This window comes from Eubalaena glacialis, chromosome 1, assembly GCF_028564815.1.
Source record: "Eubalaena glacialis isolate mEubGla1 chromosome 1, mEubGla1.1.hap2.+ XY, whole genome shotgun sequence".
NCBI lineage: Eukaryota > Metazoa > Chordata > Mammalia > Artiodactyla > Balaenidae > Eubalaena > Eubalaena glacialis.
Window position 1 is genome coordinate 166,835,576 of NC_083716.1, and position 18,704 is coordinate 166,854,279.

At 37.7% G+C, this 18,704-nt stretch overlaps 1 protein-coding gene across 1 annotated transcript in view; it reads right to left on the reverse strand.

Moving 5' to 3' along the window:
• The window catches only part of CCDC148 (coiled-coil domain containing 148), a 265,897-nt gene that overhangs the window by 140,534 nt on the left and 106,659 nt on the right, over positions 1-18,704 (reverse strand). The window contains exon 9 of the mRNA XM_061184011.1: positions 1,884-2,022. Within this exon, the coding sequence (XP_061039994.1) occupies positions 1,884-2,022 (139 nt within the window). The remainder of the gene's footprint in view (positions 1-1,883; positions 2,023-18,704) is intronic.

The following is an 18,704-nucleotide window of genomic DNA, read 5'->3' on the forward strand; positions in this document are numbered from 1 at the left end:
TATATAAAGGTGTGTCTCCTGCAATTGAGAGTCAGTGATCTAAATAATTCTTTATTTTGCCAGTATAGACCACATCTCTGAAATTGATACATTACTTAACCCCTAAGTGATGTGAGAAAAGAAGCTAGCGAGCAGGATAAGGTTGGTCCTACCTAAAAAAAATAATTTAGGTATGGTTAATTAAGTACATAATGAAACGGGCTATGGCTTCACTTAAACCAAATACCAGCTCCTAAAATCTGTTTGGTAAACTTCTTAGCTTTATTCCCCTAAGCCAAGAATATGCTTAAAACTTGGCAAACATTAAGAAAGGAAGTATACACCATGCAGAAATGCATACTAATTATCCCAAAGTAAGAAGTAAATGCAAAAATCTTTATCATATTAATAGTAGGCAAATATAAAAATCTACACAGTTAAAAATGACAGCTGGTCACAGAAGCAAACAGAATCTATAGGGAATAAAAAGAAAGATCTAATTTAGTAAATTAAGAGTTTTGTAAAATCCAGAATGAATTATTATGTAACATGTTTTTTACACAACAAGAATTTGCTATAAAATAAAGGTCAGAATTAAAACAAATAATTGGGTGGGGGTTGGTGAGTGGGAAAGGATAAGAGAGGTTGGTCATACTAGTTGTGTGGCCTTTGCTTCAGTTTCTTCACCTGAAAAGTAAGGATAACTACAGTACTTCTCTCACCCACTGTTATGTGCATTACAGGAGTTTACACATGACTGACATAGGATAAATTCTATACACGTTAGTATTGTTACTTGCTTGATTTAAAACAATTACAAAAACGCAGAGTATGTGATAATATTTTATAGCATGGCCTATTTAAAAGGTAAGAGTCAGACTTCTCTGGTGGCGCAGTGGCTGGGAATCTGCCTGCCAATGCAGGCGACACTGGTTCAAGTCCTGGTCCGGGAAGATTCCACATGCCGTGGAGCAGCTGAGCCCGTGTGCCACAACTGCTGAGCCTGCACTCTGGAGCCCACGAGCCACAACTAGTGAGCCCACCTGCCACAACTATTGAAGCCTGCATGCCTAGAGCCCGTGCTCCACAACAAGAGAGGCCACTGCAATGAGAAACCTGTGCGCCACAACGAAGAGTAGCCCCAGCTCGACGCAACTGGAGAAAAGCCTGTGCGCAGCAATGAAGACCCAATGTAGCCAAAAATAAACAAATAAATAAATTTATTAAAACAAAAAAAAGGTAAGAGTCTATGCATGTTTGTTTACATATATGTTTTAAAGTGAGTTACTATGAAATTCACTGGTGACATGGTAACTTCTGTTTCCTTGTCTATGTGATCTTGTCCACTAAAGAATGTAACCATAACTTCCCAGGGAAATTTCAGCCAGGACTCTGAGTTATGAATTTGGGGCATTTGTGTTTAGACCCGTCTAGGGGGATCAAGTGGAGTTGTGGTGGGGATGGTGTAGGTAGGCACCAGCTCCCAAGGCAAGTGTTGGCTTCCCCACGACTAGAAGGACTGAGGTGTGGTAGGCTGTGTGAATGCAGGAGCACGCACCCCACTTTCAGGCAAGACTCAGAGATGGCAGAACCTCTGAGATGGGCAGGTGAATGTACAGACACCTGGAGGTCAACACTAGCAGAGCAACCCAGGGGACCATGGTGAAGCTCTCTGTGGCAAGTAAGCCACAGAAGAGTGAATGTGGCCAGAGGGATCTCCCACCTTTTTATGTACCACACTGACCCGAAAAATGGTAGACTTTCAAACTATAAGCCTATTATTTTCTAGAGTATAGAAAAAAAAATCATTTTAGAGCACCATTTAAAGTATATATATATTTTGCTCAATAATTATCAACCACTAAAACAATTTAACTTGCCAGCATATAGGGTCCAGCACTCACCAAATCATGCCTCGATTTGTGAGGAAAATGTCTTTGTAACATGTCCAGATACAGAGTCCTTCTGCCACTGAGATCCCCAGGATACTGATCCACAAGAGCCTGGTAAAACCAGTGGTCTTCATCACTTAATTGGAAGTTTCTGGAAGAAATAAAAATGTCACAACACTTTAAGCAATCATGGAGTTTGAGGGACTTCAAACTGTTTAAGCTGTTAGCGAATGATAATGATTACATTAAACAAAGACTTTTAAAAAAATACATTAGCCAAATTAAATGTCTCCTATAGAAAAAGTTCTAAATTATAACACAATGGGTTCTTTCAATCCTTTATTTGGTCTTGTCATGAGTTCCAGGCATAATTTGAAGAAGTTTAACAATGAGACATAATATTTTAAAAATATTTATTCTATCTTGCCTATAACAATATTTTAAAAATTATGACCAATGAATGAAATAATAAATTATTAACTCTACACATTAAAAAGGAATTTTGCTAATTCAACAAATTTCCTATTTCTAGACTGGAGGAAAACACAAATGTAGAGAGTCAAATAAACAATACACAAAGGAAACTAAGGCCTGAGGAAGGCACATATTAAGGTTGACTTTAAAAGTAAGTCTAGGGACTTCCCTTGTGGCACAGTGGTTAAGAATCTGCCTGCCAATGCAGGGGACACGGCTTCGAGCCCTGGTCCAGGAAGATCCCACATGCCGTGGAGCAACTAAGCCCACGCACCACCACTACTGAGCCTGCGCTCTAGAGCCCGTGAGCCGCAACTACTGAGCCCGCGTGCCACAACTACTGAAGCCGTGCACCTAGAGCCTGTGCTCTGCAACAAGAGAAGCCACCACAATGAGAAGCTTGTGCACCACAAGGAAGAGTAGCCCCCGCCTCACCACAACTAGAGAAAAGCCCACTAGCAGCAACAAAGACACAACGCAGCCAAAAAAAAAAAAGTAAGTCTAAAATTATCTTTTATTTTACCCTCTCAACTTCTTGCTTTGTGGAGGTAAGACTAGATATTGGTAGTAAAAAGATAACCAGTGGCATTAAATTTCAGATCACTAAAGAAATCATTTGTAACAGGATCCCTTCAAGTCACCTTCCCAATAGCATATCCACCATGCTCCAAAATACCTTTTTTAGTTCAGAACTTCCCTAGGTACTGGCCTGGTTTGTGCTCCATAGAAAGTATTAGCAAAGCCCTATGCAAAGTAAAAAGGTTACAATATCAGCTTGAACTCTAGACTGAATTAATGTTTCTTTATTATTCTGAGTTTATTTGCATATCATCATTCCTGTTTAATAAGTTGGAATAATCAAATACAGATGTAATCAGAGGGAATATTATTAGCAACAAATATTTCTTTGATCCAAGATGGAGACTTGCTATTGTTTATTTCTATCATTGGCCTTCTACTTTAAAGTTAATTGTGCAATTTAAAGAATTTTTACAGTATGTCCTCTATGCCCTTGAAAAAATATTTGACAATTTAAAACAATAAAAACCTCTTTAAATCAGTGATACTAACGGGAATTCTACCATCCTCATCCAACTTACCCAGTTTCTGTAAAGTATTTCATGATACTGATAAGTAGCAAGAAAGAAACAAAATTATTTTTCAAAGAAGATAACCTTCTCTAGCAGCTCTATAATAGGAAGAAAAAGTGGGTTGGAAGTGTTCCATGAGGAAGAAGCAAACTCTACATTTCTTCTGTATGACATAATAATATATTGCAGAGAAAGAATTTGAGATTTCATTCATTGAACACATTGAGTGTTTGGGTTCTCTCTGAATCAGTTAAGCCAAAGGCTTCTGCAAATAAAGCATCTCAAATAGGAGTATTAAGCCTGGAGAAAGGCTTGCCTGAGTGGTTTTGGCATTTAAAACACCCTCAAGTCTTCAGGGACAGTATCTCAGGTCCTCTCTCAAGGAACTCATTTCATTCATGATAACATAAATGCATTTTAATAGCAGAGTTAGCCACATTTCTACACGGCAAGCAATCAGAAAAAGGAATAGACCCAGAGCCCATGTCCTCATTAATGCTTTTAAACTGTTTCTGTAATCAAAGGGACTTGAATACAGTTTGAATTTCCATCTTTATTTGATTACAAGGATAGACGTGTAGGGGTGTATGTGCTGGGGAGGAGGAAGCGACAGAATCTAGGTCCAATAAGCTCTCTGTTCTTTTAAATTGTCATTTATCTATATAAAGGATGCTGTTGGTGCCAGGCTAGATCACCTTGATGAGCTAGAATTCCTATCTTCAAAATGCAGGTAATTCACAGATGTACCTTCCTCCTCTGAAGAACTGTCCTGGGCCAAATGGGAAGGGCCTCACCCAGGAGGCTATTCTCCCACAACCTTTGAGAGCCAACCCCAACCAACGACTGGCTGACATGGGGGTACAGAAGGCCAGCCCACTTGCCTCAAGATGAAACCAACTCTGTGATGCCATTCGTGCTCCAGAGTTTCACTGTGGGAGCAAACTGTAACCTGTTATCACTGAGATCTTCTGCCACAGACATCTTCCCCTCCTCCATCCTGCTTCCCTTACCATCCTTCTCCTGAGAGCACTGCCCAACAAATCACATGTTCTTACAATCCCTGTCTTAGATTTGCTTTTACAGAACTGACCTAAGATAATCTATGAGCAACCTTACCCATAATTGTCAAAAATTATTTAAATCCTTTGGCAAATGGAGAGGTACTTCTAAGCTAATTGTTTTGATGATCTCTCATACTGAATTGTGGTGTAAGATTGTGGCTATCCTCAAAGAGAAAGTGCAAATAGCAAACATTTACAAAAATGGTTTTTAAATAAAAGCACACATTAAGCAGTGTGCATTGCTATAAATAAATATAGCAGCAGAAGAATTTGTGGCACTCAGTACATTTTTATACATTGCATGAATGTATTAATTAGGTGCCATTTTAGTGACAACATTAAAACCACTTAAACATATGAAGATAATATAACATTAAAACTAGATATTTCAAACCAAGTATGCTATGAACAATGATCATATCCGTTTTGCTCCTATTGATTTTGGAAACCTCACATCTCAACAGCTTTTTCCAATTACCACAATTACACAAATTGTAAGTCATTTTTCTAGTAGATGCAGGATAAAAATGAAAAACATGCTTATAAGAAATGATAGGGCTTCCATGGTGGCGCAGTGGTTGAGAATCTGCCTGCCAATACAGGGGACACAGGTTCAAGCCCTGGTCTGGGAAGATCCCACATGCCATGGAGCAACTAAGCCCATGCGCCACAACTACTGAGCCTGCGCTCTAGAGCCCACGAGCCACAACTACTGAGCCCACGTGCCACTACTACTGAGGCCCGTGCTCCTAGAAGGCAGTGCTCCTCAACAAGAGAAGCCACTGCAATGAGAAGCCCGCGCACCACAACAAAGAGTAGCCGCCGCTCACCGTAACTAGAGAGAAGCCTGCGCACAACAATGAAGACCCAATGCAGCCAAAAATAAAAATAAATAAAATTATATTTTAAAAAAACTTAAAAAAAAGAAATGATAATATAAATACTCACAATATTATTATTTTAGAGTACTTATAGCAATTTCCAGAGCTGCTGGCTTAAATTTTGAAGCAAATACTCACATCAGCAACACTATTGGCAGAGTCATGCATCTCCATTAGGATGCTGTCTGTGAGGGAGAAAACTCCCACCACTATACATATATACTGAGTCTTCTGGGTAGTAAAAATCAAAGATGAATATTCAAACATGATAGCCTCTTCACAATAAAAAAGTAGCCATTTCCTACTTAGCATCTAAAATAAAATCAAATTTAACATATCTGAATTTCTAAATTCAAATCTGGACATTTATCTTTTCTAACCTTCATCTTTTCATTGTAGAAAAAAAATCTATATAAAATAGCAAATTATCCTAAAATTTTGTACATTAAAAAAATACCTTCAGACAAGATCTTTGGTAGGTCTCTGCAATTTCCATTTTTCTGTCCAACCAAATTTTCTAATTTAATATGTTTCAGGAAATTTCAGCCTGCAGGAGGGTGAGATATTTATTGCTCAGTCCTTACCCTCCATCCCCCACTGCCAATTGAGGTCCACCAATATCATTTCATCGTGATTTCCCAGGATATGAGACAAAACAGGTAACTCAGAAAAGGAGGACGACAGGGCTGTGAGAATTCAACGAGACCAAGGCCAACTGTCTCCCTAATTCTACCTGTTTGAATCGTTACAAAAATCCTAGCCTGACTCACAATCAACTTAACTACCAGTTTTCTTCATAATCGTGTTAAACCACTTCCCCAGGGTTCTGGTTCCGTGACATCAAAAGACATTTAGCGGGGTGGGGGCAGCCAGCGAGATGGCAAACAGGCCACGTAGGGCAACAGGTACCTTAACAGCAGGGACAAGTCTATGAGACTAAACACTGTGTATTCAAACTGGCTGAAGTTGTCTTGTATTTTCTCAGAGTGAAGGGGGCTTTCCAGCAAAATGGTAATTAGGGCCTCCTGACGCTAGCCGATGCAGTTACCAGCATCTGATGACTGCCTTGACTGGCAAATGGCCATAGTGAATCTGGACTGAAGAAAAACTCTTGTCTCTTCAAGTGTAATGCTGTCAGGGGAGTGAGCCACTGGTGGAATAACGTGGATAATAGATGGCTCTGACACAATCTGCTTGTTTGGCAGCATTGGGTCTGACCCTCTAGAAAATACAACTTGACACCACTTTTCAAAGTTGTCTTTCCAAATCAGACCCATCCAAACACTGAATCTAATCAGCCTGGTTCCTGAAACTGTCTCCCCAGCTATTCACCACCCCACCCCAGGCCTATTGTCCAAACACAAATCTTTGATTTTCAGCCTGGTTTACAGAGGGCCCTCTGGCCGCAGACTCATTTCTGACCAACAGAATCGGCTCCTTAGATGTTGTTTGGGTATGTACATTGTCTTCCAGGAGATCCATTCCCATTTAGCAGTCCTCACTCTCCTGGCTCCCCAGGCTCTGCCCAGTTTACCTACTCAGGTGGGAGTTGACAGCCAGAATAAAGTGGGCTCTTAGGAGTATGGTCAAAATCCACTGAATTGAAGAATCAACAACAACAACAAAAGTGGTCCAGAAGTTAAAGCCAGAACTTGCACCAGCATCCAAAGCTGCCTTCTTCTGAGGGGTGACAGGAAAGTGAAAATATGACCCTCCAGAATTTCTTATAGGAGAGTTTAGGAATGAGAATCAGGTCAGAAGAAGAGGCTAAGTGATTTACTTGGAAGCTGCAATTGTTATTTTCATAACAAGCACTCTGTATCTGTTTTTTGTATCTGTTTTTACTTAGATACTGTTTAAAAGTAGTTCGCATGGAAAGCTGAATTTTTTACTTAGAATGTGTATTTTTTGGAGATGGAGTAGCTGGGATGGTGGCAATACACCTAAACAATCTTTTGTGCCCACATCCATCCACCACTAGTTTTAAGAGGCAGTATAATTCCTAGTGGAAGTTTAGAAATAATATGATCAAAATAAAACAGCTTGTTAAAAGTAAAATGTAATGGTTCAGCCATCCCATATGCTAGGTTGTAAATAATTATATTCATCACAAGAACTGTAAGGAAAAGGTAATTGTAGCAGACTTTGCCTCTACTCTTGCTCCTGCTCACCATAATCCTCATTTTATTCAAGATTTACCTTCCTGCATAGGCCCCCCACTTCAGGGAAAGTGAGCCCCATTCCAGCCCCGGGAGTGAATCTTGACTGATCTTAAGCCATTCACAAACATCTGTTCTCAAGCTTTCCGTTCCTCTTCCCAGTGTTTGATATAATCATGGACAAAAGGCCCAAAAGGCCATCGAAATGGGAGGAGAAGTCTTCTGGGGGCAAAGGTTTCCTAGCTCTTAAAACAAGTCACAAGGAAGAAAAGGTCTCTTTCTGCTGCTGAGTGTGGCAGTGTGGAACTGCTCTAGTTGTCTGGCAGAAAGTCATCTACCTGCAGGAAGGCAGGGCAAGAGAATGCAGAAAACTAGGCCTTGCTGTGCTTGGACTTCTCTACCTCTGTGCTTCGAATGAAACAAGAAATCGCTTTATTATTTATGTTACTTTGACTTGGGTTGGGTATTCTCTTACTTTCAGCTAAAGATATCCTATTTGACAACTGAATGGAAGAAAAATGACTTTTTAAAATGTAGCATCCTAATATTGCTTTGGAAGGAAAGTACTATGAAGGATGTAGAGATTCAAGAGATGCAGATCCAGTGTGGCCAGCGACCAACATCTACAGCGACACTCCTGAGCTGACTGGGAACAGAGAAGTGTTTAACACCAAAGGCCATTTTTAAGACAAAAAAAAAGAAAACCAAACAAAACCAGCTCAAACTCAAACGAACAGAATCGGTAAAGACAAGATCATCCACAAACACATTATTTGCTCTAATTTAAAAAAAAAATCCTATTGAGCCAAAATCTGCTTCCATGTACCATTTTATTCTTCACTTTTGGGGAGCAAGAATATTTTTAGGTGCAATAAAGTTGAAGTGAATAAAGTTACTTTATATGGATATTATTACTCAATTTTCCAGGTTCAAAAGCAAGAATAATAGAACTGGCTTACTTCTTTGGGATGCGATGAGGAAAAACTTAATTAACGATTATGAGGGCTTCTGAAATTTTAATTGCCACATAAAAACACTTATAATATCACCTCAAACCAACTACCAGTAATCATTAAGAAACTGTAAGACTGGAATAGAAGAATGATGGTTCTTTTTCTCAGTTTGTTATTTCTTAGACATTAACAATGTTCAACTTTATGTTCTTTTATAGGCATTAGTGTTGGAAATAAACACACGCCTGTGAGTGTGGTGATTATAATTTCCTACATTACTGGTTCTCCATAGTCTCAGTTTTAATGATACAGTTTCCTCAAAGGATTATATTTACCAACAGTTGGACTTCAAGGTATAAGGAGTAGGAAAAACTTGTTATTAATTATTGATTTGATATATAAAGTAGGCATTATAATTTCTCTCATGTAAAAATTTGACAATCCTGTCTATAGAAATTTTAATCTTGTCTTTGCTTATAGTTACACAGATTTTATTATTTAAATAACAAATTCTATCTGTATCATCCAGGTTTAAAAATAACATATATCAATTGTGCTGGACACAAATCTGTCAAGCTGCTATGTTTCCATTTTCTCCAATCTGATTTACTCAAGATTAATTTGATTTCATACCCAGCAAAAAACAAAAACCTCTCATAAATAACTCTCACTCCATCCTGTAAAACCCTGATTTTTCAGTCTCCTGAAGTATTAAAAATGTATACTTATGCAACATTACACTGTATAGTTTCTATTTGAGGCAATTATATTAAGAAGGCAGTTGTGGGCTGCAGTGATACTAACAATAAAGCCTGCTGAACTAGAAATTTATGGCCACTATTCTTAGATATACTTTTCACAAAGACATTTAAACAAACATAACATATCAGTAAATACACAGACTGAGTTATTAATTAAGCAAAAGCAAAAATCTAAGACTAGTTTTTGGGATATCCTGCAGAAATTGGACCCATTTTTTTTTCCTTGATAAAATGTATTCCACCGTAGTCAAGAGAATTTAAAATATACTTCATTCCCACAACAAACCCAGAGTAGGTTGAACAATCACCAAATGTGGCTTTTAGTTCATGATCATAAAGTAATTAAGTATTTTCAATGATGTATTTATTTTAAGAGAAAGCTATGAAATACACATGACAAAAAAATAAAATCACAGTCTGCAATTATTACCTCCAAAGAAGAAATACAAATTCCCAGGTAAGGTTGGACAATCCATGTTGGAATATGCCAAGAGAAAATGGGAGTTGCAGTGACCAAGGACATCGCTTGAGGGGGTCATGTAACCAATGTGACTAAGTGAACACATTAGTGTTCAAATAATTATGCTCCTGTTTCTGAGAACTTCTCCCCTTATTAACCACCCTTGACATACAATCAGCCCAGACCAGAAATGTAGAACCTCAGACTGGACATGACCAGGCCCTGAATCTTTCCAAAAGTTCTGAGAATACATTCTCAGAGAAAAATGCCACCTGCTAATTAAAGTGTTTTAACTTCCTGTAACTTCATCAAGTAAGCAAATGTCAATGGTTTATTATGCTCCTTTCCCTCTCCTTCTTCTATCTTGTATTCACCAAGCAAAAGTCATATATGTAAGCATATGTTTATTCAAATATTTTTTAAAGAAAATCATGTGAGAGACATAGAAAACAAACTTATGGTTACCAAAGGGGAAGGTGGGGAGAGGGATAAATTAGGACTATGGGATTAACAGATACACACTACTATATATAAAACAGACAATCAACAAGGATTTACTATACAGCACAGGGAACTATATTTGATATCTTGTGATAACTTAAAATGGAAAAGAATCAAAAAAAGAATATAGATATATGCATATATATGGATAACTGAATCACTTTGCTATATACCTGAAACTAACACAGTATTGTACATCAACTATACTTCAATTTAAAAAAAAAGAAAAGAAAGAAAATCATGTGAGGCCACTCACTGTCTCCTGAATGCTGGCTTCTGATGCTGGCTTTTATCTATTTCATCTTTTACCTTTTTGCCAATTCTGTTGGCAAAACTGACATAAGTACAGTGTTAGAGCTATGCTATATAAATACTGAAAAAGAGAGAGAAAGAGAATATGAACAAGGCACTAGTGATATTCACACATGATAGCCATAGCCAATACCTTGACCAACAAGTCCAAAAGATGAACCAAATGATAGCCTGTTGGTGAAAGTATAAATTGTTTCTACTTTCCTGGAAGGCAATATGGCAATACTCTCAAAAGCCTTAGAATTTTTCATGCCTTTTGGCCAGCAACTCCATTTCTAGGAATTCATCTAAAAGGATTAACCATGGGATTACTCAAAGTATGGTGACAAGGTTTTTTATTCCAAGGTTTTAAAACAAATATCAAAATATATAATACGTACATATTTGTCCAAAACCAGGAAATGGGTTAAATTTGTGTGGATGAATTATAACAATGTATCATAATACCATGCATGTAATAACAAATATGCTGTTAAGAATATTTAACACAGTGACTTAAAACATAGAAAAAGGTTAGTAGACATTTAGAGAAAAAATGAATAATATTGGATCCGGTTCACAAACTGGAAAAACAATGGATAGTGTAGAGTATTTTTTCGTTTTTATGAACAATATACATATATCTGAAATGTAAAAAATGTTACCAGAGGATATCTCTGGTGTTAGAAACTTAGATAAGCTTTTAGTTTCTTCTCTTTGCTTGCCTCAACTTTTAAAAAATTTTCTCTAATGAATGTAATTAGTTCTGTATTAAGAGAAAATACAATAAGGAAAAGTCCATAAGCTACTGACTAGTTATTTTGAAAGTTACTAATAATTAGGTAAATTGAAAGAATTTAGTTGAAAAAATATAAAAGTTTTGGGTGTTAGCAATGCATACACAGAGGGACAAAATTGTTAAAAATCATTGGGGGCTCCTACAGAATACCCACTGAACGCTGGCAGAAGACGTCAGACCTCCCAAAAGTTTAGCCAGACCGGAGAGGATTAACCAAGATGGCGGAGTAGAAGGACGTGCTCTCACTCCCTCTTGCGATAGCACCAGAATCACAACTGGCTGCTGGACAATCATCGACAGGAAGACAGTGGACTTCACCAAGGAGGATACCCCACGTCCAAGGACAGAGGAGAAGCCACAGTGAGACGGTAGGAGGGGCGCAATCAGAGTAAAATCAAATCCCATAACTGCTGGGTGGGTGACTCACAGACTGGCGAGCACTTATACCACAGAAGTCCACCCACTGGAGTGAAAGTTCTGAGCCCCACGTCAGGCTTCCCAACCTGGGGGTCCGGCAACGGGAGGAGGAATTCATAGAGAATCAGACTTTGAAGCCTAGTGGGAATTGATTGCAGGACTTCGACAGGACTGGGGGAAACAGAGAACCCACTCTTGGAGGGCGTACACAAAATAGTGTGTGCATCGGGACCCAGGGGAAGGAGCAGTGACCCTGGGGGAGACTGAACCAGACATAACTGCTGGTGTTGGGGGGGTCTCCTGCAGAGGCGGGGGCTGCCTCTGTTTCACTGTGGGGACAAGGACACTGGCAGCAGAGGTTCTGGGAAGTACTCCTTGGCGTGAGCCCTCCCAGAGTCTGCCATTAGCCCCACCAAAGAGCCCGGGTAGGCTCCAGTGTTGGGTTGCCTCAGGCAAAACAACCAACAGAGAGGGAACCCAGCCCCACCCAGCAACAGTCAAGTGGATTAAAGTTTTACAGAGCTCTGACCGCCACAGCAACAGTCAGCTCTACCCACCTCCAGAGCCTCCCATCAAGCCTCTTAGATAGCCTCAACCACCAGAGGGCAGACAGCAGAAGCAAGAAAAACTACAGTCCTGCAGCCTGTGGAACAGAAACCACATTTACAGAAAGATAGACAAGATGAAAAGGCAGAGGGCTATATACCAGATGAAGGAACAAGAAAAAACCCCAGAAAAACAACTAAATGAAGTGGAGATAGGCAACCTTCCAGAAAAAGAATTCAGAATAATGATAGTGAAGATGATCCAGGACCTTGGAATAAGAATGGAGGCGAAGATTGAGAAGATGCAAGAAATGATTAACAAAGACCTAGAAGAATTAAAGAACAAACAAACAGAGATGACCAATACAATAACTGAAATGAAAACTACACTAGAAGGAATCAATAGTAGAATAACTGAGGCAGAAGAACGGATAAGTGACCTGGAAGACAGAATGGTGGAATTCACTGCTGCGGAACAGACTAAAGAAAAAAGAATGAAAAGAAATGAAGACAGCCTAAGAGACCTCTGGGACAACATTAAACGCAACAACATTCGCATTATAGGGGTCCCAGAAGGAGAAGAGAGAGAGAAAGGACCCGAGAAAATATTTGAAGAGATTATAGTCGAAAACTTCCCTAACATGGGAAAGGAAATAGCCACCCAAGTCCAGGAAGCGCAGAGAGTCCCATACAGGATAAACCCAAGGAGAAGCACGCCGAGACACATAGTAATCAAAGTGGCAAAAATTAAAGACAAAGAAAAATTATTGAAAGCAGCAAGGGAAAAACGACAAATAACATACAAGGGAACTCCCATAAGGTTAACAGCTGATTTGTCAGCAGAAACTCTACAAGCCAGAAGGGAGTGGCATGATATACTTCAAGTGATGAAAGGGAAGAAACTACAACCAAGATTACTCTACCCGGCAAGGATCTCATTTAGATTTGACGGAGAAATCAAAAGCTTTACAGACAAGCAAAAGCTAAGAGAATTCAGCACCACCAAACCAGCTCTACAACAAATGTTAAAGGAACTTCTCTAAGTGGGAAACACAAGAGAAGAAAAGGACCTACAAAAACAAACCCAAAACAATTAAGAAAATGGTCATAGGAACATACATATCGATAATTACCTTTAACGTGAATGGATTAAATGCTCCAGCCAAAAGACACAGGCTTGCTGAATGGATACAAAAACAAGACCCATATATATGTTGTCTACAAGAGACCCACTTTAGACCTAGGGACACATACAGACTGAAAGTGAGGGGATGGAAAAAGATATTCCATGCAAATGGAAATCAAAAGAAAGCTGGAGTAGCTATACTCATATCAGATAAAATAGACTTTAAAATAAAGAATGTTACAAGAGACAAGGAAGGACACTACATAATGATCAAGGGATCAATCCAAGAAGAAGATATAACAATTATAAATATATATGCACCCAACATAGGAGCACCTCATTACATAAGGCAATTGCTAACAGCTATAAAAGAGGAAATTGATAGTAACACAATAATAGTGGGGGACTTTAACACCTCACTTACACCAATGGACAGATCATCCAAAATGAAAATAAATAAGGAAACAGAAGCTTTAAATGACACAATAGACCAGATAGATTTAATTGATATTTATAGGACATTCCATCCAAAAACAGCAGATTACACGTTCTTCTCAAGTGCGCACGGAACATTCTCCAGGATAGATCACACCTTGGGTCACAAATCAAGCCTCAGTAAATCTAAGAAAATTGAAATCATATCAAGCATCTTTTCTGACCACAACGCTATGAGATTAGAAATGAATTACAGGGGAAAAAGCATAAAAAACACAAACACATGGAGGCTAAACAATACGTTACTAAATAACCAAGAGATTACTGAAGAAATCAAAGAGGAAATCAAAAAATACCTAGAGACAAATGACAATGAAAACACAACAACCCAAAACCTATGGGATGCTGCAAAAGCAGTTCTAAGAGGGAAGTTTATAGCTATACAAGCCTACCTAAAGAAACAAGAAAAATCTCAAGTAAACAATCTAACCTTACACCTAAAGAAACTAGAGAAAGAAGAACAAACAAAACCCAAAGTTAGCAGAAGGAAAGAAATCATAAAGATCAGAGCAGAAATAAATGAAATAGAAACAAAGAAAACAATAGCAAAGATCAATAAAACTAAAAGCTGGTTCTTTGAGAAGATAAACAAAATTGATAAGCCATTAGCCAGACTCATCAAGAAAAAGAGGGAGAGGACTCAAATCAATAAAATCAGAAATGAAAAAGGAGAAGTTACAACAGACACCGCAGAAATACAAAGCATCCTAAGAGACTACTACAAGCAACTTTATGCCAATAAAATGGACAACCTGGAAGAAATGGACAAATTCTTAGAAAGGTATAACCTTCCAAGACTGAACCAGGAAGAAGCAGAAAATATGAACAGACCAATCACAAGTAATGAAATTGAAACTGTGATTAAAAATCTTCCAACAAACAAAAGTCCAGGACCAGATGGCTTCACAGGTGAATTCTATCAAACATTTAGAGAAGAGCTAACACCTATCCTTCTCAAACTCTTCCAAAAAATTGCAGAGGAAGGAACACTCCCAAACTCATTCTATGAGGCCACCATCACCCTGATACCAAAACCAGACAAAGACACTACAAAAAAAGAAAATTACACACCAATATCACTGATGAATATAGATGCAAAAATCCTCAACAAAATACTAGCAAACAGAATCCAACAACACATTAAAAGGATCATACACCACGATCAAGTGGGATTTATCCCAGGGATGCAAGGATTCTTCAATATACGCAAATCAATCAATGTGATACACCATATTAACAAATTGAAGAATAAAAACCATATGATCATCTCAATAGATGCAGAAAAAGCTTTTGACAAAATTCAACACCCATTTATGATAAAAACTCTCCAGAAAGTAGGCATAGAGGGAACCTACCTCAACATAATAAAGGCCATCTATGACACACCCACAGCAAACATCATTCTCAACGGTGAAAAACTGAAAGCATTTCCTCTAAGATCAGGAACGAGACAAGGATGTCCACTCTCACCACTATTATTCAACATAGTTCTGGAAGTCCTAGCCACGGCAATCAGAGAAGAAAAAGAAATAAAAGGAATACAAATTGGAAAAGAAGAAGTAAAACTGTCACTGTTTGCAGATGACATGATACTATACATAGAGAATCCTAAAACTGCCACCAGAAAACTGCTAGAGCTAATTAATGAATATGGTAAAGTTGCAGGATACAAAATTAATGCACAGAAATCTCTTGCATTCCTATACACTAATGATGAAAAATCTGAAAGAGAAATTATGGAAACACTCCCATTTACCATTGCAACAAAAAGAATAAAATACCTAGGAATAAACCTACCTAGGGAGACAAAAGACCTGTATGCAGAAAACTATAAGACACTGATGAAAGAAATTAAAGATGATACCAACAGATGGAGAGATATACCATGTTCTTGGATTGGAAGAATCAACATTGTGAAAATGACTATACTACCCAAAGCAATCTACAGATTCAATGCAATCCTTATCAAATTACCAATGGCATTTTTTACGGAGCTAGAAAAAATCATCTTAAAATTTGTATGGAGACACAAAAGACCCCGAATAGCCAAAGCAGTCTTGAGGGAAAAAAACGGAGCTGGAGGAATCAGACTCCCTGACTTCAGACTATACTACAAAGCTACAGTAAGCAAGACAATATGGTACTGGCACAAAAACAGAAACATAGATCAATGGAAGAAGATAGAAAGCCCAGAGATAAACCCACGCACCTATGGTCAACTAATCTATGACAAAGGAGGCAAAGATATACGATGGAGAAAAGACAGTCTCTTCAATAAGTGGTGCTGGGAAAACTGGACAGCTACATGTAAAAGAATGAAATTAGAATACTCCCTAACACCATACACAAAAATAAACTCAAAATGGATTAGAGACCTAAATGTAAGACTGGACACTATAAAACTCTTAGAGGAAAACATAGGAAGAACACTCTTTGACATAAATCACAGCAAGATCTTTTTTGATCCACCTCCTAGAGTAATGGAAATAAAAACAAAAATAAACAAATGGGACCTAATGAAACTTCAAAGCTTTTGCACAGCAAAGGAAATTACAAAGAAGACGAAAAGACAACCCTCAGAATGGGAGAAAATATTTGCAAACGAATCAATGGACAAAGGATTAATCTCCAAAATATATAAACAGCTCATGCAGCTCAATATTAAAAAAACAAAACAACCCAATCCAAAAATGGGCAGAAGACCTAAATAGACATTTCTCCAAAGAAGACATACAGATGGCCAAGAAGCACATGAAAAGCTGCTCAACATCACTAATTATTAGAGAAATGCAAATCAAAACTACAATGAGGTATCACCTCACACCAGTTAGAATGGGCATCATCAGAAAATCTACAAACAACAAATGCTGGAGAGGGTGTGGAGAAAAGGGAACCCTCTTGCACTGCTGGTGGGAATGTAAACTGATACAGCCACTATGGAGAACAGTATGGAGGTTCCTTAAAAAACTAGAAATAGAATTACCATATGACCCAGCAATCCCACTACTGGGCATATACCCAGAGAAAACCATAATTCAAAAAGACACATGCACCCCAATGTTCATTGCAGCACTATTTACAATAGCCAGGTCATGGAAGCAACCTAAATGCCCATCAACAGACGAATGGATAAAGAAGTTGTGGTACATATATACAATGGAATATTACTTACCCATAAAAAGGAACGAAATTGAATCATTTGTAGAGACGTGGATGAATCTAGAGATGGTCATACAGAGTGAAGTAAGTCAGAAAGGGAAAAACAAACATCGTATATTAACACATATATGTGGAACTTAGAAAAATGGTACAGATGAACTGGTTTGTAGGGGAGAAATTGAGACACAGATGTAGAGAACAAATGTATGGACACCAAGCGGGGAAAGTGGCAGCGGGGGGGTGGTGGTGTGATGAATTGGGAGATTGGGATTGACATATATAAACTAATATGTATACAATGGATAACTAATAAGAACCTGCTGTATAAAAAAAATAAATAAAATAAAATTCAAAAAAAAAATCATTGTGGATTTTAAATAGCATTCAAGACTTAGATCTCATAATTATTATTAGAATAATTATATAATTATAATTAGAATAATGATTATGAATCAACATTATAAAATTTAATAACCTATCAAACAATAAAGTAGAAATTACTTGTTATCATTCTATAGCTTTTGCCACATATTGGCTTCAGATCTGACATAGCTGAATGGAGCATCAATTATGTCTCATCCATATGATTAATTCATCCAAATGTTAGAAAATTAAAGCCACAATCTCATCTGAGTCTAAAACAGGCAATTAAACTGTCTTCATGTTACTAATGAAATACAGCCCAAATAGAATCTAAATAGCTTCACAAACATACTGAATAAATAAACAGGTTCAACTGCAGCCAATTCTTAAAAAAATGTTTTAGTAAAAGACAATATCCTTTAAAGCTCTGTTGTCCAAGATAGAAGCCACTAGACACAAGTGGCTATTCGGCACTTAAAATGTGGTCAGTCCCAATTCAGGTGTGCTGTGGTGTGAAGTGCAAACCAGATTTCAAAGTCTTTGTATGAGAAAAGAATGTAATATATCTCATTAATATTTAAATACTGATTTACATTGAAATTATATCTTGGCACTATTAAGTTAAAATATACTACCATAATACATTTTATCTTTTAAAATATTTTAATATGGCTACATAAAAATTTTAAATTATGAATGTGGCTCACATTCTACTTCTATTAAATAGCACTGCTCTAGTAGTCAACCCAATTTACCAACATCCTGGTGCATATACATGCTTGAAGTAGTGTGGTGTGAGGGAGAAGCTTTCTATTCAGATGAGCAGAAGAAACTCATTCCTGCTCAGCTATCTACTAGTTCAGAAACTTTGGGAAAATTGCTCACCTACAGCTGCAGCTGTAAAACAAATCTGTAAAATAGAGCTTTTGAAATGGGGTGTATTGAGGATTAAAATTACATGTACTTTTCATGTCATGTAATAGGCACTCAATAAATATCAATGGTTCTGTCTTCCCTCTTTATCTTAGATTTTTAAAAATCTGTATTTTTGCTTTATAAAATAGAAACAGTATGTATGCCAAAATTATTTATAATGTTACTACCTGGGGACAGCTATTGTTATTGTTTATTTGGGTGGATAACCTCTCAGTCTTTTTCTTCTATGGCTAAATGGATGTAACACTTTCAGAGGGAAAGGGAAAAAAAAAAGAGAATCCATGTTATGCAAGCTATTTTGTGGCCTGATTTTTAATTGCACAGCAAATTATTGCAACTACCTGTGTCATTAAAATTCTTT